Source organism: Macrobrachium rosenbergii, chromosome 11 (assembly GCF_040412425.1).
Source record: "Macrobrachium rosenbergii isolate ZJJX-2024 chromosome 11, ASM4041242v1, whole genome shotgun sequence".
Classification (NCBI taxonomy): domain Eukaryota; kingdom Metazoa; phylum Arthropoda; class Malacostraca; order Decapoda; family Palaemonidae; genus Macrobrachium; species Macrobrachium rosenbergii.
The window spans coordinates 16,117,905-16,145,868 of record NC_089751.1 but is presented as its reverse complement, the minus strand read 5'-3'; the positions used below and the strand labels follow the sequence as shown (position 1 = coordinate 16,145,868).

The 27,964-nt window shown below is 40.5% G+C and overlaps 1 protein-coding gene and 2 long non-coding RNA genes across 3 annotated transcripts in view; 1 reads left to right on the top strand and 2 right to left on the bottom strand.

Moving 5' to 3' along the window:
• The first annotated feature begins 1,681 nt into the window (after window positions 1–1,681).
• On the top strand, window positions 1,682–27,620 carry LOC136843195 (uncharacterized). The gene is made up of 3 exons (XR_010854475.1): window positions 1,682–1,743; window positions 5,116–5,192; window positions 27,483–27,620. It is a non-coding gene; the product is annotated as an uncharacterized lncRNA (long non-coding RNA).
• Window positions 18,859–24,210, bottom strand: LOC136843196 (uncharacterized). Its single transcript, XR_010854476.1, has 2 exons — window positions 23,894–24,210; window positions 18,859–23,855 (listed from the first exon to the last, which is right to left on the bottom strand). It is a non-coding gene; the product is annotated as an uncharacterized lncRNA (long non-coding RNA).
• LOC136843194 (DNA ligase 1-like) overlaps window positions 26,553–27,964 on the bottom strand; it is a 47,883-nt gene continuing 46,471 nt past the window's right edge. The window contains 1 exon segment of the mRNA XM_067111269.1: window positions 26,553–26,900. Within this exon segment, the coding sequence (XP_066967370.1) occupies window positions 26,826–26,900 (75 nt within the window). The 3' untranslated portion in view covers window positions 26,553–26,825.

Genomic DNA, 27,964 nt, shown 5'->3' with positions numbered 1-27,964 from the left:
TCCATTCTTCAAAGTGACTGGAGGGAAACTGTAACCATGAGATCTGTAATCAATGAGAAAAAACTATGGTATTCTTGAAGTTAGCCTTGCAAGGCCCGAGTAAGGAGAAGCGCCCCAAGAAAGTTAATAATAGCTTGTCCAGACTTACAGTGGGCCCACTGACATATTTTCATTTAGTTTTAAATCTAATTATGATGTAGCTGTAGCTTAGCCAGAATATATGTCATCAAGTGCCCACAAGTGTATTATTGATGTATTACTGGCAACCTTCGTTTGACAAAGTCTAAGTAGCGTCAGGTGTAGGTAGCAGCAAATAAAATTTTTACTCAGCGGTCGGCAGTGAGAATAAGACACCACGTAAGATGAGAGGGTGGCAGAACTTAGGACAAGAGACGCAGAGGTAGAGTTCAATCAGGTGAGACTCAGGATACAACAATTAGCCCAGATAATGACGAATTACGAGCGAGTTATAGCAGGGGTGAACCGGCGAATATATGTAAGCCCGAACTGCACATGCGAGCACTAATGCCAGCACCGAATGAAGAGGTACGAACGGCGCCCGTAGTAAAATAATTATCTTTACTCAGTGGCCTCGTTCTTAAATTAGGCGTTTCTCGACCATAGGAAGGGTATGGCAATATATGTTTTTATCAAAGGTTTGGAGAAGGTCACCGAAGGATGGACTGATAAAGAACAAGTAGTGGTGGCAAGGCGAAAGATGGCGGGCACTACGGCAGCAGAAGAGTTAGCTGTCGGAATGGCCAAGGCCAACAGAATTTTAACTTTAAAATCTTTTGGCCTTGGGAATGGCGACCGGGTGGACTGAATTTCAGCAGCGGTCTCTGCAACAATTCGCAGGCTGCCCCGATAAAAAAAAGGCAGACTTGAAAAATAGGTATAAAAAGAGAATCAAGACTTGGGAGACAGAAACTGCGTACACCAGGCAAATTTACCGAGACTACGAGAGATCAGCCATAGAGGGGTATGTCTGAACTCGAGAAGCCAGTCGTCTGTTGTAGTCTGACGAGTGACAACTAACATCCCCATCAGACGGGTTATTGTGTGACCAAAAGGAACCCTTACAAGAGCTGATTTCTCGGGCCTGGTGCATGCTTGACAAGCTGGGTGGAGCGGCGAGGATTCAGGGGAACCCATCTTAACCTTCAGGCACTAATAACGGTGATGAGAGAACCAGTGGCACTTGTGTGTGGAAAGCCCCCGGGTCGAGGGTGAGGGAGAGACTACGAGGAGCAGACAAGCATTTCATTTGTAACCAGGTAGGACTTTTATCACGTGCCTGTCCAAATAAACGGCCCGAGAACTGCGGTGACAGCCCCCGCCACTACCAGGGGAAGAAGGATTAACAGACGGCTCAGAGACACCCCCAACCCCCTACGCAGGAACTGTTACCCGTCCGAGTCAGAACCATGGTGGGCACTCGAGAAGTGCCATCAGTAGTACAGGGGAGGGCGGACCATTCCTACGGGGGAAGCAGAGTGCTCCTGAGAGTGATGGGCAGACGAACGAAGTTGCCAACCCCCTTGGCTCATGGAATGCCAGGGGGTGCTTGCTCATTATCAAAGTGCGTGTAGGGAAGCAAGAAAGGATTGCTCTGTCGGGCTCAGAGGCCAGTGTTTCCTTGATAGAAGCGAACCAAGTGACCGGACAAATGGCGAACACGAGAATAAGAATCACCATGGAAACAGCTGGAAACAACTGCATATTCACAACGAGGAAACTAAGGTAAGCGACACATATTTTGGGGCAAACTGTAGTTCGTGAGATTACTGAATTTTTTTTTTTATCTTGGGATTAGATTTAATACAAAGTAATAATGTAACAATTGTCGGTTTAGAAGGGAATGTAATTGAGGTCTTCCAGGGAGAACAGTAATTCCCGGTGACTGCGACAGTTATAGTATATTAATATAAATACTTAAGTACAAATTACAAAGCAGAGTGGGCGGTCCCAGCGGTCCCAGAGAAAGGAGGAATAGTGCCTCCTGATGTATTGTCTTTTATAGCTGTCATTCCCACCAGTTTTGGGGGAAGGAACATAGAAGCAATATCCCTGCAGGGCCGCATGAAGGTTGGATCGACTATATATCTCCTGAGGTAAATACGGTAACGAATGGAGAAGTGCATGCACCCTTTATTAAAATGCCCGATCAGAGTGGTATTGGGTGACGAGTAGGTGTGTGACTTTGACAAGCGCGAATCAGCTGGGAGTTGTCATATATTAGCCGCAGTTGTTGGGTGGGGGAGTTAGTGTCAAAAACACACAGACGAACGAACACGTCTTACTAAGGCAGCCTGGGTATGTACCCCGTATTCTTGTATGGTGGAGTGCACAAGAGATTGTGAAATGGTTAAAGATGTGATGACGACTGGAGACTAACCACCAGGTAGAATTAATAGGGATCACCCCCCCACCCCTTACGGTCAAAGCCCAGTTATAGTACATTGTCAGAGGTTAGCGGAAAGCGAAATTAAAAAATCAAGGGATAATCGATTAAAGCCAAACCATCTAGGCTTCTCCAATCGTGACGGCTAAAGAGAGGATATCTCGATTAGATTGTGTACTTTATAGGCGCTAGAATGCAATGACAACGGATGATGCATTTCCGTTGCCCTCCATTGAAGGATTGTTGGTTCCTGTTAAAAATAGTACGTTTTTTTATTGCTGTGGATCTTAATTGCGGATATCATTGGTTACCAATAGAAGAGAGTAGTAAAGAAAAAACATTTTTCATAGCTAATGATCGATTATTCTAATTCCTTTTGGCATGAAGAATACACCCTGGCTTAGTGTTTTTGGGTACTTAGACGATATTACTGTTGTCGGGGTTACATTAGAGGAACATAGGTATATTCTTGTAAGAGCGTTGGAAGTCCTCAAAAGGAACTTTATAAAGATTGATATTAATAAATGTAAATTTTTCGGAATGAAGGTAGAGGTCCTCGGACATTTGTGACCCCGAAAAGCAACAGCCCCTCTTTTATAAATATAGTTAATAACAGTCATCAAAGAATTTCTCCGTCCAAAGAATGCTAAAGAAGTGTTCTGTTTTCTCGGAATCGCTAGCTATTACCACGAGTTCAAGAAACTTTGGCGAAATAGCTAGACAAATGGAATTATAAAGAAACAGTGTTTCGTTGTAGGAGACGAGGAAGAGGCGTTCCAAAGGCCAAAAGAAGCACTCAGAAGTAATGAATTGTTAGCTTACTGAAAATTCGATCGGCCGTTTTTTTTTACAACCGGTTCCAGTGACTTAGCAATGGGGAGGGGGAGAATGGGGGGTTATTTTTCAAATTAATGGCGAGAATAGGGAAAGGCCGATTTGTTTGCATCCATAGCGTTAAAATGGTCCGAGAAGAACTAAAGTACCTCCGATAGAGAGAAGCTGGCAATTTTACAAAAATTAACTTGAGGGGTTTTACGCCGTACCAGGCATTGGCTCTGTAAATTTGTGTTTATTTTTACAAAGGCATTAACTTGCAGTTTTTACATCACGCCAGCCGTTGCAATTTTTTTTTTTTTTTAATTTACAAGGTATTAACTTACGGGATTTTACGCCACGCTAGAGGTTGCCTCTGTAAAATTTTATTGCTTTTTTAATTTTTTTCTTACAAAGGTATTAACTTAAGGGGTTTTATGCCGCCCCAGTGGTTTCCTCTCTAAATTTTTTTTTAGAGTTTTTTCTTACAAAGGCATTAACTTATGAGTTTTTACACCACACCAGAGGTTGCCTTTGCAAATTTTTCTTTTTACAAAGGCATTAACTTACTGGGTTTTGCGTCACCCCAGAGGTTGCCTCTAAATTTTTAATTTTTTTATTGCAAAGGCATTAACTTAATGGTTGTGTTTGCACATTTTTTTCTTGCAGAGGCATTAACTTACAGGGTTTTATGCCATGCCAGAGGTTGCCTTTGCAAGTTTTTTTTACAAAGGCATTAACTACACACTGGGTTTCACGCCACGCCAAAGATTGTCTTTGCAAGTTTTTTTATATGGCATCAACATGGGATTTTATGCTGTGACAGAGGTAGTCTTTGCAAGTTTTTTTACAGACATTAGCTTACGGGGTTTTACGCCGTACCATGGGTTGCCATTGCAAGTTTTTTGTATGGACTCTTGTACAGTTAATTAAAATGGAAATTCTGGTAAAATTTCTTTAGTTAGTGTTTCTAGATTTTGACATTTGTTATCAATCACATTTTGGATGTTCACACAAGAAAATGTTTAATTGTTAATATTTCTCCACAGACTGTACATACAGTGAATGGCTCATGTGGGCGAATCATCAAAGATCGAAGGGTCAGACGAGGGTAACCAATTTTAAGGTGGGTAAATATTATTTGTTTCTGTCCTTTTAGTAAGATGAGTTCCATATTCCAGCATTTGGCTTGATTTTTTTTCATTTTTACTATTATGTTCATCTACAGGGTGCCCCACATAAAGCCTTGGAATTTGGTACAGTTTATTTAAACGTTTGAAACAGAAAACAATTGCTGTTAACAGAAATATTTTTTTTTAGAGTTTTTTCTTACAAAGGCATTAACTTATGAGTTTTTACACCACACCAGAGGTTGCCTTTGCAAATTTTTCTTTTTACAAAGGCATTAACTTACTGGGTTTTGCGTCACCCCAGAGGTTGCCTCTAAATTTTTAATTTTTTTATTGCAAAGGCATTAACTTAATGGTTGTATTTGCACATTTTTTTCTTGCAGAGGCATTAACTTACAGGGTTTTATGCCATGCCAGAGGTTGCCTTTGCAAGTTTTTTTTACAAAGGCATTAACTACACACTGGGTTTCACGCCACGCCAAAGATTGTCTTTGCAAGTTTTTTTTTATATGGCATCAACTTATGGGATTTTATGCTGTGACAGAGGTAGTCTTTGCAAGTTTTTTTTACAGACATTAGCTTACGGGGTTTTACGCCGTACCATGGGTTGCCATTGCAAGTTTTTTGTATGGACTCTTGTACAGTTAATTAAAATGGAAATTCTGGTAAAATTTCTTTAGTTAGTGTTTCTAGATTTTGACATTTGTTATCAATCACATTTTGGATGTTCACACAAGAAAATGTTTAATTGTTAATATTTCTCCACAGACTGTACATACAGTGAATGGCTCATGTGGGCGAATCATCAAAGATCGAAGGGTCAGACGAGGGTAACCAATTTTAAGGTGGGTAAATATTATTTGTTTCTGTCCTTTTAGTAAGATGAGTTCCATATTCCAGCATTTGGCTTGATTTTTTTTCATTTTTACTATTATGTTCATCTACAGGGTGCCCCACATAAAGCCTTGGAATTTGGTACAGTTTATTTAAACGTTTGAAACAGAAAACAATTGCTGTTAACAGAAATATTGTTAACAGAAATATTGTTAACAGAAATATGTTAGATGTGGTGTTTAAAATGCTTTCCATGGGCAGCGGCGCAACAACGTAGACGGTCAAGCTTCCATCAATAGAATTTTTAATTATTATATGTCTGTTACCTCTCTCCGCTGTAACTGAAGTTGATGTCACAGTGAACCCCACATGGTAAAATCCATTACGTTGAGATCTGGACTTTTTGAGGACCATTCGTTAATTTTTTATTTCCTTGATGAAGTAAAATACATGGTAAAATCCGTGTGTAAAATACATGATGCAAATCTAAAATTTCCTGCTTTTTTGTGGGGTACCCTGCATTATAATGGGTTATAGAGATGTTATGTTATCACAGACAGGAATATCTACATGTGGTCTTGTTATAGAAGTTGTAGTTTTGGCTGCTTTATCAGGCAGGAATCCAATATGTTTCTACGTTGGTACCATCTACACAGAAGTTCTGAGGGAAAATTTAATTTGTTATGCAGGGGTATTTTTGGATTATAACTTAGAAGGGTTTCACAGCACTTCTAGTGTCGTAAAATCATAGTTTTCTATGATGCTGTATTTTTAATAATTTTAAAACAGAAGCATTGTTAGGCAAGGAAAATGGGTAGGCTTTGTTGGGTAATCTGCCTGCAAGTCGTATGTCTGGACCCATCAGTTTATACTGCATATTGTAAACATTTACGTCTTATGTTCTACTGCATAATTTTTAGATAAATTTTCCAAGTGTGTACAAGTTCGTATTGTATGCACAGTCCAAGGAGAAGGTAGTTCTGGGGTATAAGAATAAATTTTAAGATATACAGTATTATAATAAATGATATTATTTTAATGTATAACTATGAGAGTTTAGGAAAACTCTGACTTAACGAACGCAGTGGGTGCTGTTGCCAGGTCATGTGTAACAAAAAAGTTCTTATTTCAAAAAAAAAAAAAAACAAAGCTGCCAAACCAATTTGTATTTTTCCTAGGCATAATAGATATCCTTCAGCGCGAGCTGGAACGGTCGTTAGACTTGGTAACAAGGTAGCTAACTGGTGGTAATGAGGGTGGCATTAGCCACTTTTCCTTCGGCCTTAAGGACCAAGAGGGACGGTTGAGATCGGCTTCACCGGGATCCTGATTTCTTCTCTGGATCCTGTGCTTCACTATATAAGTGTCTGGTCCATATACATAGGAAATATAAAAATTAATTTTGAAAATTTTATATTTGTTTCAACGGGAATATGAACATTACTTCTTATAACAGTAGCTTCCTCATTCTGTGGGAGGATTCCCTGACAACTGACGAGGCTCGAGAGTTGAATGCCATCAGAAATGCCATGCCCCGGTTTCGCATGTAAGGATGGTAGTCAAGTAAGAGAGACAGTGGAGAACCATGAAATCTCCCGGAAGGGTATTCAAGAAGGAAGACAGCTACTACTGGCCAAGCCTAAACTGGCCCAGCAAGTAGCTGCACCTATTCCTCCCCACCCCTGCCCCCAACCCCGCCAATTCCCCCCTAACACACACGCACATCTTGATTAAAGGGAGAGTGAATGGAGAACCATCTTAGATACTAAGAAAAGAAAGAGTGGATCATTGAAGTACAAGCACATGTATCTCGTCCGACTCGGCTTATATTTCGGCCTAGGTGTTGATCCAGGACACAGGAAAGAGTCCAGTCATTCGGTATTCATCCTCTAAACTTGGGTCCGCACTCCGAAGCTTGCTTAATTTTCGTTGGTTCTTACAATGCTCATGACACTGAATGGGTGCGATCAGTTACTGCCAAAGATTTAGATTTTTCCACCATTTTTGGTTGTGAGCAGTAAATAAATGAACTTACGCACCAATATGGCAACCGTCTAGACCTTGTATTCACAATGTGGTTTTGATTCGCCAGGGGAATCATCTGATTATAATTTGATTGAGGTTAATGTGGCGATGGATCGGGTTGTTCCTAATGCTAGCTTTTCAATTAAGGTATGATTGAGATCCCAGGCCAATTGGAATGTTATTCACCATGATCTCATGGAACTCAGTTGGAGCGATATTTAGGCTATAGGAGTCCGAATGTTATTGAGTTAATAAATAACCATCTTAGCATTTTTATAATGAGGAATATTTTCTTTTTAAAATCCTCAAGTTTCGTCATAAAGATAAGCCATGATTTAATGCTGCATGTAAACTTGCCTACCATGAAAAACAAGAGCCTTCTCATTTATGGATTTATGGAGGAATAAACTATGGAATTTCTTGTAAGCGGTTTCACTGAGCTTAGAAGTCAGGCTCGGGCTGTTTATGAGAGCTCGTGACGAGGGTCTGAAGGTGATCGTGCTCTCCAGTGGCGGTGACCGTAAGTGGTGGCCTACCCTTAAGTCATCACTCTTGAGTTGATTCTAGCATGAGCTGAAGGAACAGCTGTAAATTGCCCTGAAAAAGGCAGAGCTTTTGGCTCAAGTCTTTGAGCCAGCAGTGGGGTGAGTCCTTGGTGTAACTCGGCCATACTTTCCAGAGCCTTTTATATACAGTAAGTTCAGGGGCCTCCAGATCTAGAGAAGCCAAAACTTTGCTTCTGGGCCTTGACAGTTACGGCGGCTTAGACCGTAACGGGACCTTCCCATCTTTTTTAAAATGAATGTGTCAATTTCACTGCTCCCAAGATAACTATCGTTTTCCGAAAGTTAGTTGGAGTTGCAAATTTTCTTCCTGTTTGGAGGAAGGAAAATCTCTCTGCATCATTTAAGGGAGTAAGCCCGACCTCATACCCTTTAGGGTATAGGCCGATTTCAATTGCCCTTGTTTTATATAAGGTTTTTGAGAAGCTGCTCTATTAGCATCTGTAGGTTTGTTGAAGATTATAACCTTCTACTATCATTCCAGTTTGGATTTCGTCCTGGTACTTGTGTAACACGTCTCGCAGAGTACTCTTGATGAGGGTACAGGGGCACTCAAGGCCAGTTTAGATTTTAGTGAAGCCTTTGACCTTGTGCATCACAGAGTTCTCTACAAGGTAAGATTATTGGGAGTCTGTTTACAGGCAGAACCCAAAGGGTCTGTGCTGATGGACAGCTTTAATAATGTCACTTCTGGTACTCCTTAATGTTGTGTTCTTGGACTTTTGCTGTATATTATCTACACTAGTGGCATGTGGCAAGGTCTAGAGAACAAACTGATTGCGTACGCCGATGATGCTACTCTTCTAGCTTCTGTTCTTTCTCCGCACCTTAAGTCTGTGGTTGCAGAATCCTCGAATATAGATCCGGAATGTATTCCTGAGTGGAGTGGGCTTTGGGGCATGAAGCTTAACCATTCTAAAATTCAAAGTATGGTAGTAGCTGATCCAGAATACAAATATTTGCCTGTGCAGCCTAATTTACATATAGATAGATAGATAGATTTATTGACCACAAACTTTCAACACTTATAATAACAAAAGATTCAGAATTACAGAATCCCATATCTTACAAAAGATATTTTTTTGGTCCAATCAGTATCAAAGTAGCGTACAAAACGATATTGTAAAACTGGGAAGCACTCCAGAAAAAACAATAAAAATTACAAAGATGACAATGTCCTGTGACATCATTAATCTATACTGTATATATAAAAATGGATGTATGTATGTATGTGTGTGTGTCTGTGGGTGTATGTTCCAGCATAACTCTGAAATGCATTGAGAAATTTCAAGCAAACTTGGTATACATATGGCTAACTGTTTGGGAAAGAATACTGTGGGGGTAAAACATCACTGGCACCAAAGGAGTGTAGGAAGGGGGTGACATGTAAAAATGACCGAAAATGACAGATATTAGTGTCTAATCCATAGTTTTTGAGGTCACCGAGATGAATAGTGACTCTCCTGATGCTATTTAAGTCGAAGTTCAGCCCCAATTGGAAGAAGGGAGAGAAGGTGGGAAGGGGGGACATGTAAAAATAAATGAAAATGACAGATATTAGTGTCTAATCCATAGTTTTTGAGGTAGCTGAGATGAACATTGACACTCCTGATGTCCTTGAAGTCCAAGTTCAGCCCCAATAGGAATGGGTGGTGAGAAGGGGTGGGAAGGTGGTGCCACGTAAAAAGGAATAGTGACACTCCCAGTGCCCTTTAAGTCCAAGTTCAGCTCTGGTTGGAAGTGGGGTGAGAAGTGGGTGGGAAGAAGGTGACGTAAAAATAACCGAAAAAGACAGATATTAGTGTCTAATCCATATTTTCGAGGTTGCTGAGATGAATAGTGACACTCCTGATGCCCTTTAAGTCCAAGTTCAGCCCGGATAGGAAGTGGGGTGGGAAGGGGGTAACATGTAAAAATAACCGAAAATAACAGATATTAGTGTCTAATCCATAGCTTTCAAGGTCACAGAGACGAATAGTGACATTCCCAATGCCCTTTAAGTCCAAGTTCAGCTCCAATAGGAAGGGGAGGTGAATATGGGGTGACATGTAAAAAAACTGAAAATGACAGATATTAGTGTCTAATTCATAGTTTTCGAGGTTGTTGAGATGAATAGTGACATTCCCAATGCCCTTGAAGTCCAAGTTCAGCCCGTATAGAAAGGAAGGTTAGAAGGGGAGGGAAGGGGATGACCTGTAAAAATAACTGAAAATGACAGATATTAGTGACTAATCCATAGTTTTTGAGATCGCTGAGATGAATAGTGACACTCCCAATGCCCTTTAAGCCCAAGTTCAACCCACATAGGAAGCTGGGGTGAGAAGGGGTGGGAAGGGGGTGGTATAAAAATAACCAAAAACGACAGATATTAGTGTCTAATCCATAGTTTTCGAGGTTACTGAGATGAATACTGGCACTCCTGATGCTCTTTAAGTTCAAGTTCAGCCCCTATAGGAAGTGGTGGGTGAGAAGGGGTGGGAAGGGGTTGACATGTAAAAATAACTGAAAATGACAGATATTAGTATCAAATCCACAATTTTTGAGATTGCTGAGATGAATAGTGACACTCTCGATGCCCTTTAGGTCCAAGTTCAATCCCGATACGAAGTGGGTGAGAATGGGTGAAAATAAAATAAAAAACGACAGATATCAGCATCTAATCCATAGTTTTTGAGGCTGCTGAGATGAATTGTGATGCTTCCAATGCCCTTTTAAGGAATGGGGAATGAGAAGGGGTGAAATATAAAATGTCAAAAATGCTGGGCAATGTAACTGAAGCAACTATCTTAATAGGAGAGAGAGAGAGAGAGAGAGAGAGAGAGAGAGAGAGAGAGAGAGAGAGAGAGAGAGAGAGAGTAGAAGTTTTGGGAGGGGTTTTGGGAGAGAAAGAGAGAAGAGAGAGAGAGAGAGAGAGAGAAGAGGGGGAGAGAGAGAGAGAGAGAGAGAGTTGACTGGTTGTTGTGCAGAGTTGTCCCAGGCAACGCCTGGTTGGTCAGCTAGTATTCAATAAACTATACCCTCACCTACATATGAAATCCATGACAACAAAATACTAGCATGAATTGTCAATGTACAGTAATGCGCAACATCTTTCTAGTACTCTCACTTACGTTATGGATGATTTTACATACCACATTATAATCTGACATTTCATAAAACAAGCTGCGAACACTCCAAAAACGAAACTGGTTTCGCAGGTAAAATGTCTGTGGGCAGTCTTCAATGACATACTTTTCGGTTTGTATTTTCCCATAAGTACATAGTCGAACTTCTACAGGAAGGTGTCCCCTTCCTCGTCTTTTCCCAACGTCCAGTTTCTATAGCCAAGGAATGAGCCCTCAACTGTATGCGAGTCCATGATACTCTCTGCCTTGTTCACCTTCGCTTTACTTACATAAATATCATGTACACTAAAATTGGCATTTATTTCTTTATGAAAATTCCTCCTTGAGGATGTGGAGTCAGACATTATGTTTAATTTCGTCAATACCTACCTGTACATCATCTATATTGCTCTTTAAAATAACATATAACCATCTAGGAGTTGGTGTGTTTTGACCTAACATAATATTACTAATAGTATGAACAAGTGGGTTTATCTACCATGTTAGGTCTTTCCCTCCACACCGAAAAGAATTTTTGTTGCCTTGAAGTAACTAACACTGAGCGGTGGGTAGCCCAGTTCATCTAGACAGAGGTTATTACAGGTGGATTTAAGGACACCCAACAATTGTTTAAAACACCAGTAATATGATTTTATAATAGGTTTCAAGTCACCCGCAAACCACGATTCACAACCATACAAAACAGTAGTTAATGAAGCTGCATCAAAAACCTTACGTTCTACAATGAAAGCTATATCATTATTTTTAGATGAAGGCTACAACTTTTAATGCCTGACACATTCTCAGTTGAGGGTGCATTCTAATACCACTGGAAATGGGTCCACGAGATGTAAAATGACTACCAAGATGCACATAGTGATCACATGGCTCAATGCAATGTCATTGACCCGAATTTCCTGTTTATCAGTCTCATTACCACCCATAACAAAAAAAAATTGTTTCTCTTACATTAATTAGCATACCACGTGCCTCACAAAATTGGTTTAAAATCTCAATCCTTTTAACTATATTCGTTCTTGTAGTTGATAGAATAACAGTATCGTTCATAAGAATGAATACATGAAGCCATGTTGAGAACCCGTCAACACCACACTTCTGTTTGATAATATCAGTGAGGTCGTTAACGAATAGGACACATAACAGACAAGATGTGGGAGGACCCTGACGAACCCCTACTGTGGCACTCACAACAGCAGTGCCAATTACACTGTCACTCAACAGATAGCTATCAAAGCAAATAATATGTCACCCCACATCCGTGCCTTCAACACAGTAAACAGCACATTCCCTAGAACTTTATTATATGCTTGAGAAAAATTGACAAATGTTATAAATAATTCCCATTTTTTCTCCTGGCTAAATCAGTCGACAGACGAAGCAACACAGTATGTTCCGTGCATCCTCATCCAGCTTGACAACCTGCCTGTTCCCTAAAAGGTTTTAAATGTCAATGACTCTTTCGAGATTTTAGGTTTAACTTTTGATAAGAAGCATTTATGTAGCATTTCTTCTTTCGTTTCCAAAAAAGTTGGTATCTTGCGAAAATGTTTTTGAATGTGTTGTGATGAAGTTTTCTCAGTGATAACTTACTTTCTTCTGTATTTGGAATACTGTTCTCCAGCGTGGTCTTTGGGTGCTGACTCTCATTTCAGACTCATGGATAGTTAAGTCATCAGTCCAGTTAATTATGACAACTCTACTGACTTGTGACATCGATATAAAGTGAGTTCATTGTTTGTTGGATAAAATGTACTGTAATGACCAACATCCTGTTCATTCTTCTTTACCTGAATTAGCTGTTTTTGCTTGCAACACTAGGCAGGCTGCTGCTGCAAAAGTGAGTCATTTTCTAGCGTCAGGGTTAATACTACTCGATTGCTAGGAGTTTTATCTTAGCTATACTAAAATCTGGAATAGTTTGCCTAGTGCAGTTGTAGTCCTCTGATCTCCCAATGCTTAAGGAGGAGCAAATTCATTCTAGCTTTTATGTCTCCTGAATCGAGGTGTATAGTTTATTTTCTGTTCTCTCATATTTATTTATCACCCTTTCCTTCATCTCTCTTTGCAAGCAGATTTTGCTTCGGAGCCCTCTTGGGTTTAGAGTCTGTTGAATTTGTCCAGAAGGGTTTTCAAATTAAGATTTAAAGAAAAAAATGGCAACCACAGAAGGTCCCAAGAAATTATCTAAGGGACCTGTGGGCAACATCCCTTTAGTACAGAAAGAGAAGGGTATTTTTATTCTCTTGGGAATGAATTAGTGAGATACTTGACACTGCTTCTCAGCTACTAGATCTTGAATGTGTGGTTGAATACCAGAGAGTCCACTGCACAAGTCCCCTTCAACATTCAGCCTGTTTCTGTATTTGGTCTTGAGAGCAACGAGCGTGGAAAATGCAGCTTCACAAAGATATTTGGATCCTAAGACACTTAGCATTCGAAAAGGGTAAACAGGAAGGTACTTGACCCAGAACGTTTCAAGATCCAGTTCTTTGAAGTGTTCTTCTGCTATGGAACTGAATTTCAACTCAAGAAACTCCTCGTGAGCTTCATCTACAACATCAGGTACTTCACACTGAAAGAGGTTCCTGATGAATTTCCAGGCTTCAAGCTTCTCATCTATATCTGGAAAGTATCTTATGAATTCTGCTTTCAAGTCAGATAGATGAGTGATTATTTGTTTCTTTAACTCAGAGTCAAGGTTACTGTGAATGAGAGCACAGTCTTAAGTTATTAAACCTGGCTTTATTTCCATGCTGAATTCGTCACTTCCAGAGGTTGAGTTTGGCCATGAAGGTTTGAATGGTGTCGTGGTGCTTGGTGATGATGATGTTTTTTCCTTGTAGTTTAAGGTTGAAAAGATTCAATGCTTTGAAGATGTCCACCAGGTAAGCTAAAGATAGCTGAAAGCCTTCAGACTGGAACTTGTCATGGAGGTCTGCCTTCTGCTGTGAAACTAGAAATATTGCTACTTCTTCTCAAAGCTCATAAAGCTGTCCAAGCACATTCCCTTTTGACAGCGATCTTACGGTCGTGTGAAACAGAAGGGCTTCATTTTTTGGATTCCATATCCTAACGTAGCAATTTGAAGCGACAACTGTTTAAGGCGCCAGCTTTGATACAGTTGACTACCCTGATAGTCATGTTCAAGACATCCCTCATTTCAGCAGGTAAAGCTCTGGATGTTAGGAATGAACTGAACTGAATGTAGAATTTAGGCCAAAGTCCAAGCACTGGGATCTATGAGATCATTCAGCACTGAAATGGAAATTGACAGTAAAAGGTTTGAAAGGTGTAATAGGAGGAAAACCTTGCAGTTGCACTATGAATTAATTGTTAGGAGATGGTGGAGAGTAAGATGGAAGAAAGAGAACATGAAAAGAGATACGGTAACAGGAACGAAAAGGGTTACAGCTAGGGAAAAGGAACACTGCAAAGAACCTTAAGTAATGCCTACAGTGCACCACATGAGGTGCACTGATGGCACTATCCCCCTTCGGGGCCTGGATGTTAGGGCTTCACTATGAAGTATGCAGTGTGTACCTACAACAGATAGATTTTTTCTTTCACCCTTGTAACGAATCCAGACTGCAGATCATGCATAGTTGGAGTTCCTGCAGTGCACACTCTTACCAGTGAGTCCCATGAAAGCTGGTTTTCCTGAAAGAAGTTTGACACATCTTGAAAAATATCTGCTGCTATTGTAGAACTTTCCATGGGGTGACAGAACAGCATTTCCTCTTTTACACTGTTGCCTGACACAAAACGAGCATACATCAGTAGTTGACAATACATAGCAATGTCAGTCGTTTCGTCACACTGGATGGAAAAAACAAGAGAATCTCTTACTTGGTTAAGAATTTGATCCTTGATATCTTGAGACAATTCATCGATCCTTCCAGTGACAGTATTGTTTAATAGTGAAATCTGGAAAAGCTTGTTCGCACTATCTTTCCCCAAAACGAGTTCTGCTGCATGAAGTATGCTTGGTTTAATGTTATGGCTCATCTTGCATTTTGCAATCAACATGGTGATCTCATAGGAAGCCTCAACAACCTTTGAAGTTTGTTGCCGAAATGCCCCCACTACTTTCCAACTTAGCTTGCTTCAAGGAGTGACATTTTGTTCTAAAGAATGCCTTAGACTTGTCAGCTAGACAAGGATGTTTTGCCCTCAAGTGGCATCCAAAGTGAGAGGGTCACATTCCATCATTGCTCGGTCTTGCAATGTATCACACATTGAGGAACCCCTGTGTTACCCTTTTGGAAGGGCACGAATCCAACTTGAATACATTCAAGATATTTACGTTCTTTGCACTCATTGTGAATTATTTGACGTGCTGTGGATAACAAAAATCTACGCACAAGACATAAGACGTGTAAGCTAAGATGAACATCACTATGTGCTCATAAACATGCACCATTATATAAGTCGTTCACAGCCCACAGACCATGGACCATACAAAGTAAAAGTATAGCATTAATTGTAGACCTGCACTTATCCATTATTAATTAAAAAATATAATTACTAACATGCAAATATTTCTATTATAGTTGCAGTGTATTTACAAACAGCAAATTATAATATGAAAATTCAACCATAACTGCAGCCGACAAACCATCTTGATTGATAATTCCCCAAGAAACAAGCACCTCACGTCATGTTCGAGTTTTCATATTATAAACTACTATCCTGAAATAAACTTCAACTATAATTAAGCAGTATTTGCACGGTATTACGTACAATTTTTATTTAAAAATGGATAAATACAAACCTAAAATTAATAATGCATATGATCCATGGTCAATGAACCATGGACTGCTGCTGATTTTGTAATGTCTCAAAACATGACACAACAAAATGGTCTCTCAATGACTGATTTACGGAGGAAAGCCAGCAATCGTGACTAATGGTGAATGACTGGCTATCATCCAGTATTCACTGGGATAATAAAAATAAATGAGTGAATAAAATAAAAAAAACGTGAACTATATGCTTTACGTAGTGCAGGGAAAAGGTGATGGGCCTCATTTATCATGAATGGCTATCACCGATATTCACTTAGCTGGGTAAAAAGCAGCAGGAATAAGAAATAAAAACAAAAGCTATATTTATTTAGTGTACAGATCACATGCCTCATTCAAGAATAACAGCTATTAAGTTTAGAGTAAAATTAAAAGTAATCGTGGATGAGGGTTAACTTAGAGCAAAATTAGCAGTGAAAGTAAAATTAAGAGAATTACACTTAATATTTTTTTTTTTTTTTGAGGACATGGCCTCTGAGATATGACATACCTTAACAGCCTAAACTGAATAAATGTGAGAGAAAGATGTCATTGCCACGGACGTGTGCAGTAGATTGGGTCCTGGCAGACTCCTGGGAGAAAAGGGGGCTCACGAGTCGCCAGAGCACTATACAGGTCCAGGACATGTTAATTTCCCCCCCCCCTGGGTTTTGAGGGATAGGGGGGGAGGTAAATAATCACAGAAGATGGTAAGCCCAACAAGTCTAACGAGCAGTAGACTTCAGGAAAGACACTATTGCATTTTTTCATGAACTTCTGAATATTAGCTCCTCACTCTTGTTAAGAGAATAACAAATATAATTAGAGAATTTTAAATTTTCTCCTAGGGCTTGCACCCCTGGAAATTGCTGATGTCCCCTTAGGGAGGGTGTGCCCCCCCAGGTTAAGAACCACTGCTCTAGTAGAATTGAGGAAAGGGATGTCTACAACCCAGACACCTATCCTCATTGTCCAGAAATACTGCAAAGATCATTTGAGAGTTCTCAAGGTCAGTCCTTTGCCCAGACTTTGTGCATCTTTGCATGAGTACAAAGGGTGATGTCTCCACCAGAGGAATCAGAAACTCATTGGTATCTCACAAAGACAGAGAAGGAAGAATGTTCTTGGGCACCTCCTCTTGTGTAGCTAGTATTCTAGCCCCTAAAAGCCTGGGTCCTTCATGAATTATCCTAATTCACAATAGGTGCAAGAAGCATTTATCTGGAACCACTGATTTAAATCTTTTGCTGGGAGGGGTTAAAGAAAAACACTCGAATCTCCTATCTTGAGTTGACTAGCTCTGAGGCTGCTTCCCACTCAGGACTGGAGAAGAGAGAGAGAGAGAGAGAGAGAGAGAGAGAGAGAGAGAGAGAGAGAGAGAGAGAGAGAGAGAGAGAGAGAGAGAGAGAGACCCATCCTCCAAAACCAGAAAGGATGCCAGAGCAACTCATCCCTACTTTTTGCCCAGACTGTTCTGGTCAAATGGACCATCTTGAGAGAATTCTTGAACAAGGCTTGTACAAGAGCTAGTAAGGCATTTGGATTAGGTTGTGAAGGACTGGTTTAACTCCCTTTTGAGGACACTATTGATGGAGGATAAGAGAGTCCTAATTGACTTGTGAAGTAATAACACACCAAGTGGAGTAAATCAAAGGTCTTATGACTGAAGAGGCTTACAACAGAATGCAAGCCATTTAGCTTAGCCTGACAGATGATAGTTTCAGCAAGGGTGAACCTGTTGAACTGACACTATGACTGAAAGGAGACCTCCAGTCACAAGAGTCACTGGCACTGGGTGCCACTCGACTATTGACCAAAAATGTGGGAGCAACACTGTTGATCACCTGATGAGGAAAAGACATGATTAAACAGCAGAAATTGTAGAACTCAAAGTATATTTCATAATAATGCAATATAACTACTGGGAATGTGATGGAGAAAGACAATACAGTCTGATTTCCACTGGGACAACCCAGCAGTGTGGCAAACTATCTATTCATATCTGCAGATCCAGGCATGCAAAGATCCATCCAAGCGTGAGCCTGAGGGCATGGGGAGGGTAGAGAAGGAGCAGTCTCTCTTCTAAGTGGATGGAACACAGGCAGCAGCCCTGCCAAAGTACAATGATCACATGCCTGTGACTTGGCACTTTCCTTCACCTGCAATGAGAATGTGAGAGAGGTCCTCCTGGACTGGGACTTCTTATTTAAGGTCATAAGACTTCCAGTGTTTCTTCTTATTCCTTGTAAGTGGAGGAAGTGATTCCATGGAGGAGGCTGAAGATTAAGAGGTGAAGGGGAAGGACATTTCTGCCTTTTCTCTAGAATGCTTTATTTGTCTTCCATATCAGAGGGCTGGTCTAGAACAGGAGACATCAAAACATCTGTCAGAGGTTCAGCTACTGCAACCATAAGATTCCCTTCCTTGCAGAAGATGGAGAAGCTATGGCTTGTAAGTCAGGAACTTCTCAGTGCCACATAATTTTTTGATTCCTGACTAGATAAATGAAATGGGTTTGTTACATTTGGGTTGGAAGAAAAAGAGCTGGAGAGGTCCGGTGGCATCAGAAGTGGATGAACACCTCTCTTTCTTCCATGTCTTGCTGAACTACAAAGCTTCTTTTCACTGGGAGTTCGACCATGCATATACATAATGGGAAAGATTGTACAATCTTTGTCCCTGAAAAGGAGCAATATTTATGTGGGTCTGCCAATAAGGTGGACATGAAGCAACCACCTGGATGCTTAAATCCCTTATACCAGCATTGGCCATGGTTCTTCTCCACATAAAAAAAGGCCCAAAAACTAAAAAAATACACAGTGGGCAGAAAAAAGATCCCGTGCAAATGCGAAAAAACAAGAGTGACTACCAGGGAGAGACATGGATGCATGTCCATACTGTCCTAAGGCCAAAGAAAAAGTGGCTAATTTGGGCAGGTGAGTGAGGGTGGTATTCACTCCCTCACCCCCCTTTTACCACCAGTTAATTACCTTGATAATATAAGGTAGTTAATTGTCCCAGCTGGGGCTGAAGGATATGTCTAATTTTAAAAGGCTCTGGTTTGTAATCCCGTAGGAACAATGAAAAATATTGCATTTTTCACAAAGACAATAAGTGTTCAGCAATTACCCAAAATGACAGTTTCAAAACAAATACAGACATTTGAAAAATTAAACAACTAAATGCTTTTTCAAATTTATTTATAAAAAATTTGCACAATACAAACCAACAGATTTAAAAGTACTCGAGCAACCTTAACAACCTAAACAAATCATAGTTTTACATTACAGTATTCCATTTATGAGCATTCTTTTGAGAAAAAATACAAAAATTAACAGGCATACTTAGGCTGCTTGAGTCATAAAATACTCATTTTACAAAATTTCTTACAAAAGTAAATTACACCAGTTCCATTAGATGGGTACAGATGTACATAAAACTAGTTGAAATGGTAAGGAATGTAGAGCACATGGCATTTGAAAAATTTGATATAGCACTTTTCTTCCTTCCAAATCATGGACATTTTGGACTTTCAACAGTAATCAGCAGTCAAACAATGTAAACAATCTTATAATATGAAACTCATTTTCATCTGCACTCCTTATCCAAGACAATATATATCAAAACTTTGTTACCTGAACTTTTATACCAAGCCAAGACTGCAGCGAATGCTCTTGACCAAATCTGGTAGTATGACAGATTATGGGATAAATATTTTTACCAAATAAACCACTTGAAATATAAATTTATATATTTATGCACACTGTGACCGTGTTCCAAAAATTAGTCGTATGTGCTGGAGAGTACAGTTCTGAGAATGATTTTGTAATGATGAGGAAAGTAAGTCTAAAATACAAAACAAATGGCAATGGCAACTTAACTTCTTTCAACATTTGGACTGTTACCAGAGTAACTTAAGATATGGATTTAAATAAATCCTTTCATTTGAAGTCAAGCTTTTAAGAAATCAGAAACTTGGTAAAAAAGTAATAACATCAGGAAGGGAGAATTAACCATATTATGTGTAGTTTACTTGAAGCACACTCAAAATCTATACAAGTCAGAGAAAGATTTGACACCTTGGCTTACAGGAGACTGCAAACGTACCACAAACAGTATCATAGGAATTTAACAGTAAAAGATTGTAATTTAAAAGATACCTGAAATCAAGAACTAAGTCAAGAGGGGCAACTTTCATAGGAAGTTAAAATAACTGAATGAATTAGAATAATACAACAGATAACAAAAAGACAAGAAAGGTGAACAGCAATGATTAAATTAAAATGTTAAAATTCTTATGCCATATTATTATTAAAAATAATTTTATATTTTAACTTTGGGAAATTAACCATTTTAAAGATAATTATGTATTTTTCCTAGGTATACAAACCAAAGCCTGTATCCTTCATCATGAGCTGGAATCAGTCTCTGAAACTTGGTAACAAGGTAATTAAAAGGTGGCAATGGGTGTGAGTGGAGGAATATCCCTCAATCACCACACCTACTATTCCTTTGGCTGCAAGGATTTGCAGGGCAGTTGAGGTGGGATTAAATTATATAAAAGGATCTGGTTTATATAGCTGAGTAAAATACAAATTACTTGGTAATTTGTTCCTACTGAAATACAAACCATCACCCTTTATATAGAAAACTTATTCCTTAGAAGGGAGGTTAATCTCGACCACTGACTGAAGCTTAGAACCACCACAGAACTGCCATGCTCCTGGTTGCCTTGCAAGCAGGGGATGTCATGAATCCTATAACCTTCTATTGGTCTGCTAAAATGGCTGGCCAGAGTAGTAGGGCCCTGGGCTCAAGCACTCTGCAATTTGAGAGGGTGCTCATAGAGGGAAAAATTGTCAAAGAAGTATGACGTATCCCTAAGGGACCTCATGGCGGAAAGCAGTTTATTTGTGGCTATTACAAAGTAATCGGTTCAGCACTAAGCCCTTAATAAGAGGACACTGTAAAATAGAGAGGATCACAGTGATGCCTCCCAGTCACTACCACTAGGAAAGGAGGACTCCAAGCATGTACTTCAGCCTAAACACTGCTCAAAGAGGAGAAAGAATGGAAGGAAACCCAGCAAATCCATAAACACATCTCCAAACTCACACTTAGGCTTTTGGCTCTCAGATGAGATACTGCATGTCCAGAATGGAGCTCAGGTGCCAACACAACTTGTTGGGCTGCCACCATAAAACCCTCAAGAAGAATGAGGTAAAGGTAGTCTGACCCATACACCCCTGACTTTGTGAGCTCTCTCGTGGGAAGGAAGCCTGACCACCACCTCTGACGTGTAGGCCTGTCTGATTACTTCACAAAGCCTTCTACACTGGCCTCTGGGAGTGGGTCCTTTTCAGTGCAAACTGGGCAAGGCAGCATCTCATCTGGACCATCATCAGTGAAGTCTTGGAGGAAGGGGATCAAAGAAATCTCAAACTTCTCATCTGAAAGAGACAGATCACGAGTTTACACCAAAAACTCAAGTACAAAAGAGAACAAGAGATCTCCACCCTTGCTAGTGCCAAACAACTTACGGCAAGCTATGTAACCCCCAATCTTTTTGCTGATGCTAAAGCTAAGAGAAAAACAGTCTAAAGCATAAGGCCTCTCTAGCATAAGAAAGAGTCTTGAGGGGCCACATAGTATAGCTCTTTACAACCGGGGACACTTTCCACTTGGGGCCAGAGTTCCCGAGGTGGCCAAGACTGTTTGAAGCTTCTCCAAAGAGAAAACCTGCAACACAGCTGAGTGATAAAACTCTTTAGTGCATAGACTGAAAGGAGCTTGCCTTGGTGAAGGTGAAAGAGAAAGTCTCAATCTATTGAATAGATGCTCTGACTGAACTGTGTATCTTCTTCAACACTAATCACAAGGGATGGCTCACCTTCCTTGGTACACATTTACTGAGGAATGTTGAAGGTACCCTGACATCTCGACAAAGGCCCTGCAAGAGAGCCTCTAACTTCTCACTCACAAGAGATGATGTGTAACCTTCAAGCATGAAGATGCTGGGACTGAACTGCCTGATGATACCTGTGAACATGCTGATACCGGAGGGCAGACCATGGGGGTAACTCTGTCAGTGCTGCAACCATACAGACAGCAGATCAGGACACTACTCGGCTTGCGGCCAATGATGAGCCACCTAAGCAATCCAAAGACCTGTGGTGACACTATTTACCTACTCTTTGCACAGTGGAAACTCATACACATCCAGGTTGTCTCAGGGGTGTTGAAAAGCATCTTCATCACTGCCAACGGATCCAGAACTGGAGACCAGAAAATCAAGTTTTCTGTTCAACCTGGTCATTAACAGAATGAGCAAGGGAGACACCCATTACATGAACATCACCTTTGCTACTCAAGGAGGAAGAGACCATTCTGCCCTTACAACCTGACTTTGATGACTCAGCTGATCTATAATGTCATTCTGCCTACCAGGAATACATCTTGCAGTCAACTTGATGGCTTGGCAAACCACCCACTTGTGCATCTGAAATGCCAGCTGGTACAAGGTCTGAGATAGTCTCCCCATCTATTGACATAAACCACAATGGTCTTGCTGTCACTCATCAACATCTGAGTGGCCTCTACACTCCTTTTGAAATGCTTGCAATGCTAAACCATGCTGAATGCATCTCCAGAACTTTGATGTGCAAACCAAGTGAATACTTAGGCCACACATCAAAAACGAACCCTCCACCCAAGTATGTGCCCTACCCCTTCCTCACTGCATCTGAAGACAAGCATTTCTGGAGGCAGGGAGTTCAATGGAACTTCTTTTGAGAGGTTTCTGTCATTTGTCCACCAGGTCAAGTCGTCCTCTACCTCCCAATTCAGAGTGATGAGTTGTGAAAGAGGATTCCAAAAGCCACTCCAGAACTGCTTCAGTTGCCACTGAAGCCACAGATGACCCACCACCTCCCAAAGCCAAGCAGGTTATTCCTATCAGGACAGGAACTGTGCCTCCATCTCCATGAGGTTATTCATTCAAGAGTCTACCAGATAAGCTCTCTCCATTATCGATACAAAGTACGCTTTCTTCACTATAGAGTCTGTAAGTATGCCAAAGTACTTCGCCTGCTGCTTAGGAACAAGATTGGACTTCTCCCAACTGATCATATTCTTCAACTTGTGACAAAAGGCAAGAAGATTATCCCTGTCCTGACGGAGCCACTCTACAGAACTGAAGATGCCCGACTAACCAATCATCTAGGTACCACAACAAACGAATACCCTTCGAGTGGGTCCATGCCAACACCAAGGTGAACACCCAAGGAGCTGTTGCCAGTCCAAAGGAAGTCCAAAGCAGCTCCAATGCAGACAAAGTGTCAGTGTTTCTGAGAGCTCTGATAAAGGCGTATTTGAAAATCTATTCTTCAGATTTATTGAAAGCATTTAGTCTGTCTGATAGATTCCAACACAGTTTGTGCTGTCTTCAGTTTGACCCAAGTGTGTAGCAAACTAGTCCAAGGGAGAGAGGTCTATAGCAGTTCTTCAATCTCCATTCACCTTCTCCATCAGAAAAACACAACTGTCAAACTCCTGAGACTGGCATTTCACAACTTCTATGGTACCTTTCTCCATCAACACTTCCACTTCTTGACAACAAGGCCAGACATATCTGCAAATATGGAAGGTTGAACTGGAATATATTTGGTATATCAAAAGGGAAGGATGAACATCCTTGAACAGAAGCCTGTAACCATACACAAGGGCAGCTGTAATCCAAGGCTCTGCTGCTTACTCCTGCAACATGGCCAATGGCAAGAGAGGTAGCCCCTTACTTGTGGCAGCAGAGTTAGGGGATCGCCATCCTCAGCAACTTACTCCCTTCTTGGCACTGCCCAAAGGAGGAGGACAAAAGGGCTGGCAAGGCTTCCCACCCTTCTTAGAGGAAAAAGGCTGGACTACCTGTTTGGGGTTTCTGACGAGCAGGCTTTTCCATAGCACAAGACATACAGGGCCTTGCTACATCCACAGGTTTAGCAGGACGAAGGTTTGGAAGAGATTCTCTGCTCAACCACAGCCTCCACAATATTCTTCAAGACAAGTAGCGACAAGCCCAACTGAACTATTTCCTAGTGAAAGACTACTCTCATATGACACTTGAAAAGAGAAAAGAAAGGTATCCAAGTCTCCTTTGAAGGGCCAACTTTGCAAGCAGGTGTGTTCTGGTAAACCAGGAAGGTATGGCCCTACCTTTTAACACCAGCAACCTCAAAAACAATGCCTTCTCACGCTGATGGACTCTGCTTTGTCAGACAGAATGTTCAAACTAAGGTCCAGCCACAAGGTGGTCTGGAGAAACATCATAGATACTGCTTCCAAGGAAGTAGCTTCTGCACAGAGAACATTAACCCTCCTGATAAAACCTCCCCAGCAGGAGTAATCTCTGCATCCTCTGACACGTATTACCTCCTCTAGCATAAAAGTAGCTGGGAGGGAGTTGGCTCAATCTGCTAAATGCAAGGAAAGTACCTGACCCACAGATCAAGGAGTACACCTCCTCCTAGACACAAGGTGCTAACTGAGACCTAAGCAACCTGACTGAGGGCCATGCCTCTGGTGCATTCCTGAAGGTTAGGTCAGCTCAATAGATGAGAAGGTCGGCAGCTACAAAGCCAAGTCGCCTCCCCAAGGTTATTCGACTTACGAGTCAAATAATCTCCCTGTAGTGCTGCTCCTACTTGGTCTGCATGGGTTCACAGGGGTTCAAGAGGAGTGGGACTTGAGGTGCCCTTCTTCAACAAATGAGTCATGCCACATCTCTGCTCCCTTGACTGTTCCCGGTCCTGCACCAAACCAGAAGAGCCTCTTGCCAAAGAAAATTGCAGACTCTGCAAAGTTGCCATTGGAACACAATTCACGACATAAGACACCACCAGCCTCCCAACTCCTAGACGCTATGATACAGGGCAAAGTGGCCCTTGCAGCATCGCTCCTGCCTTTGTGGTGAACTGCACACACAAGGCAGAAGACACCACCAGCCTCCCAACTCCTAGACGCTATGATAGCAGGCAAAGTGGCCCTTGCAGCATCGCTCCTGCCTTTGTGGTGAACTGCACACACAAGGCAGAAGAGATCTCTCTTTGGAGAAAGGGTGCACAGATTATGTGCACCTAGAAAGTGCACATGTCCAAAGCAAGGAAATGGTGCTGATTCTCCCCTATGGCTTCCCAAAATGGTCGAGAAGGCAAACCTCCCTTTACTATAATGGAGCTAATCCTTAGATCGAGCTCAAGATGTGGCGAGAATGGTTGTCCTTGCAAGTACCCTTCCCCAATCAGGTGACCCAAGTTGGCCAGAGCAACTTTGACACGCAGACTCATCTTGGTGTGAGCCTGAGAGCTCACTACAGGATGTGGTGAAAGCAGACCTGATGATCTCCAGCTCTGCCAAAGGCAAGACAATCATACCTGAAGACTTCCGATCTCCGTTCCCTGCAGAGAAAGGAGGGCGAAGAGAGGAAGTGTCCCTAGATATTTTAGACGAGGCCTTAGACTTCCTCTAACAAGATGAGCCTAATGACAACAAAGATGGTGTCAAAGAGGAAATGCACTGAGAACACATACCTTTCCTCTTGTTGGTCCTGCTCTTCATTTAAACCAGTCCTGGTCGAGACTAGAAACGAAGATGAAGTCATGCCTACTGGAGTATCTGCTAAAGGAAGTACTGCTGCAATTGGAGGTTCTCCCTCCTTTGCAGCGGCTGACGAAGCTTGGGCAGCTGTAGACACATCAGCAACCAACATAGGTGACAAAGGCTCAGGTGCCAAGTCCTCTGCCAGGTTGTTGAGGGAGGCTGTGAAAGAAGGGATACCTGGAATATTCAAGAAAAGCCAAATCTTCCATAGGTACTACAATGACAACAAAGCCTTGTGTGTCCTGGAACATCATTTTCAAGTATATGTAAAAGGGCATGACAGCTGCTAAAGGAACACTTCCCTCAGAAGCCGTTACGTTCTCAGACGAAAAGCCATGATCAGGTTCTACTGGTCTCAAGGTAACTTTCCTAGAAGAGCATTCAATGGAGGTAGAAGAGAAGTGGAAGAGGGAGGAAGAAAGAAACCTGAAAGGCTCATGGGCACAACCACGGCTGTATCTCCCTCACAATGAAGCCTCCATCCTCTTCTTCCCACACCTAATCCACTGGCGTGAGTCCCAAACGGAAAATTCCCCGCAAAGAGAAGCTCTGTTGCAGGACTTCCCCCTGCTGGCAGCACAAAAGGAATGTGGTTAGTCATTAGCTGTCCCTTGCAACAAAGATGCCTAACAATTCTCCATACAGTGAAAAAACAAACAGAAAGACAAAAGAAAGAAACAAAAGCAATTAAAGAGATGTGAACAATTATATCTCTGACATTAAGATTAATAAACAGCCCATAAGGACAGTCATGTCCCTTGTAATGATAATGCTTAACTTTCCTTCATACAGTGAAAAAACAGCCACCTAGGAAATAACAAAAGAAACAAAAACAATTAAAGAGTGATGAGCAACTACTCATCCAGGTTGGGACATAGGAGCACAGCACATCTGAGCTCTACAGCAGTCAAATAACAAGTGGGCATTACTCTCCCATCTCCACCTACTAACTTCGTAACAAGTTTTCAACACCTGATTTTTGCTCATGTTGAAGGATTCTCCAATATAAAAGGCTATGGTTTGTATTTCCTAAGAAACAATTATGTATTAGCAGTCATCATATTAGTAAAAGGAAAAAGATCAAAATATAAAAACAAAAATTGAGAGAAAATAATCATTAAGCTTTAGAGGAAAAATACCTTAAATGCCATCATACTAGTTAAGAGAAAAAGACATATAACAACTTTCAAAATGAAATATTGATATATAAGAACTAAATGAATCTTAAGGTAAAAGTTGATGTACATTAACTTCTAGGAATAATTTATTTTATTAAAAAAAAAATATATAACTTATTTGTGATAAAATAGTTTTTATGACATCTACCCTGGGCAGAAGGCACATGAAAAAATAAAAACAACCATAAAACAGTCCCAATAATGCACTGTTCAACTCTACTTGGAGCTGTACTCTTGCAACAAGTAAATTCTCAATACTAATAAAAAAATATAATTTCCTTAAGTCATGTATTTACGAAGATATTAACTAATATAACATATTCAATAAAAGTCCTCATCTTTACTAGATGAATTCTTATTTTGAATCTGAGCTTGACTGTTGTACAGGTCAGCAATCTGAAAAAAAAAAAAAGTTCATATTAATATGCTACACAATTATGCTTACAATACAACAACCTACCATAAACATTAAGAGGTCACAATTAATGTTAGGTCATGGATGTCCTAAAACTAAACTACGCTAATTTTATGCCCAATATCACTATTCCAAATAACAGAGTATGGTACAAAATATTGAAATTGAATAAAGTTTTTGATACAGCACACAAATCAGTCTGCTTAGTGTTTGCTCCTAATAACATATCCTTTAATATGAGGAGCTAATCAACTTCAAAGCAATTGGATTTATACCTTATTCCTTTAGTGCTTCATAGAGTAATTTCAGGTTCAAGCAATTGCAGATTCATTATCATGTGCCATTAATAACAAAGGATATCTAAAACTTGAAAGCAATGCATAGTTACAAAAAATACTAGCCAATAGTTTTAACTGTTCATGACAGCAGACCATTAAAAATTGTGTAAATTGCCAAAATGGTGCCAACATAGCAAATGAGCGTAGTTACAAAAGTTTATATTGTTACAGTATTTGTATATTTTGCCTCTCATCATTATCCATAAATTCTGTCTTCTTTTCCAGGTTAGCTGTATCAAAGGTGTCTGAACTGGTATGAATGTTACCTTCCTCAGTATTCAAGCTAAATCTAGTGATTTTTTGTGCAAACCAGCATGACTATATAGAAATAACTGATGCCAGTGGTAGGTAGGTTGTGGGGGGGGATTAGGACAAGCTTTGACTGGATTTGATTTGTCCAAGATATTCTACTTGGTGAAGAAATTCGAGGACTAGAGATATGATACATTTACAAGAAACATTTTTGAAGTTAGAGAAGAGTTCTGACAGTTTTTAGTGCAGCTGTCACAGTTTCTTATGGTGATTAAATGTGAACTCTTAAATGACACTTCGTTTTTAGATGTGATAAGTGAACTCTTATTGAATGTGAAACTTACTCAATGTTTGACTAAAAATGTACATGATGTATGCTTTTAAGTGCAAGCAAGTGAATAAGTGAATGTTTTGTGATTGTATGTTTGTATAAACACTTGTAAATAAAAAGGAAA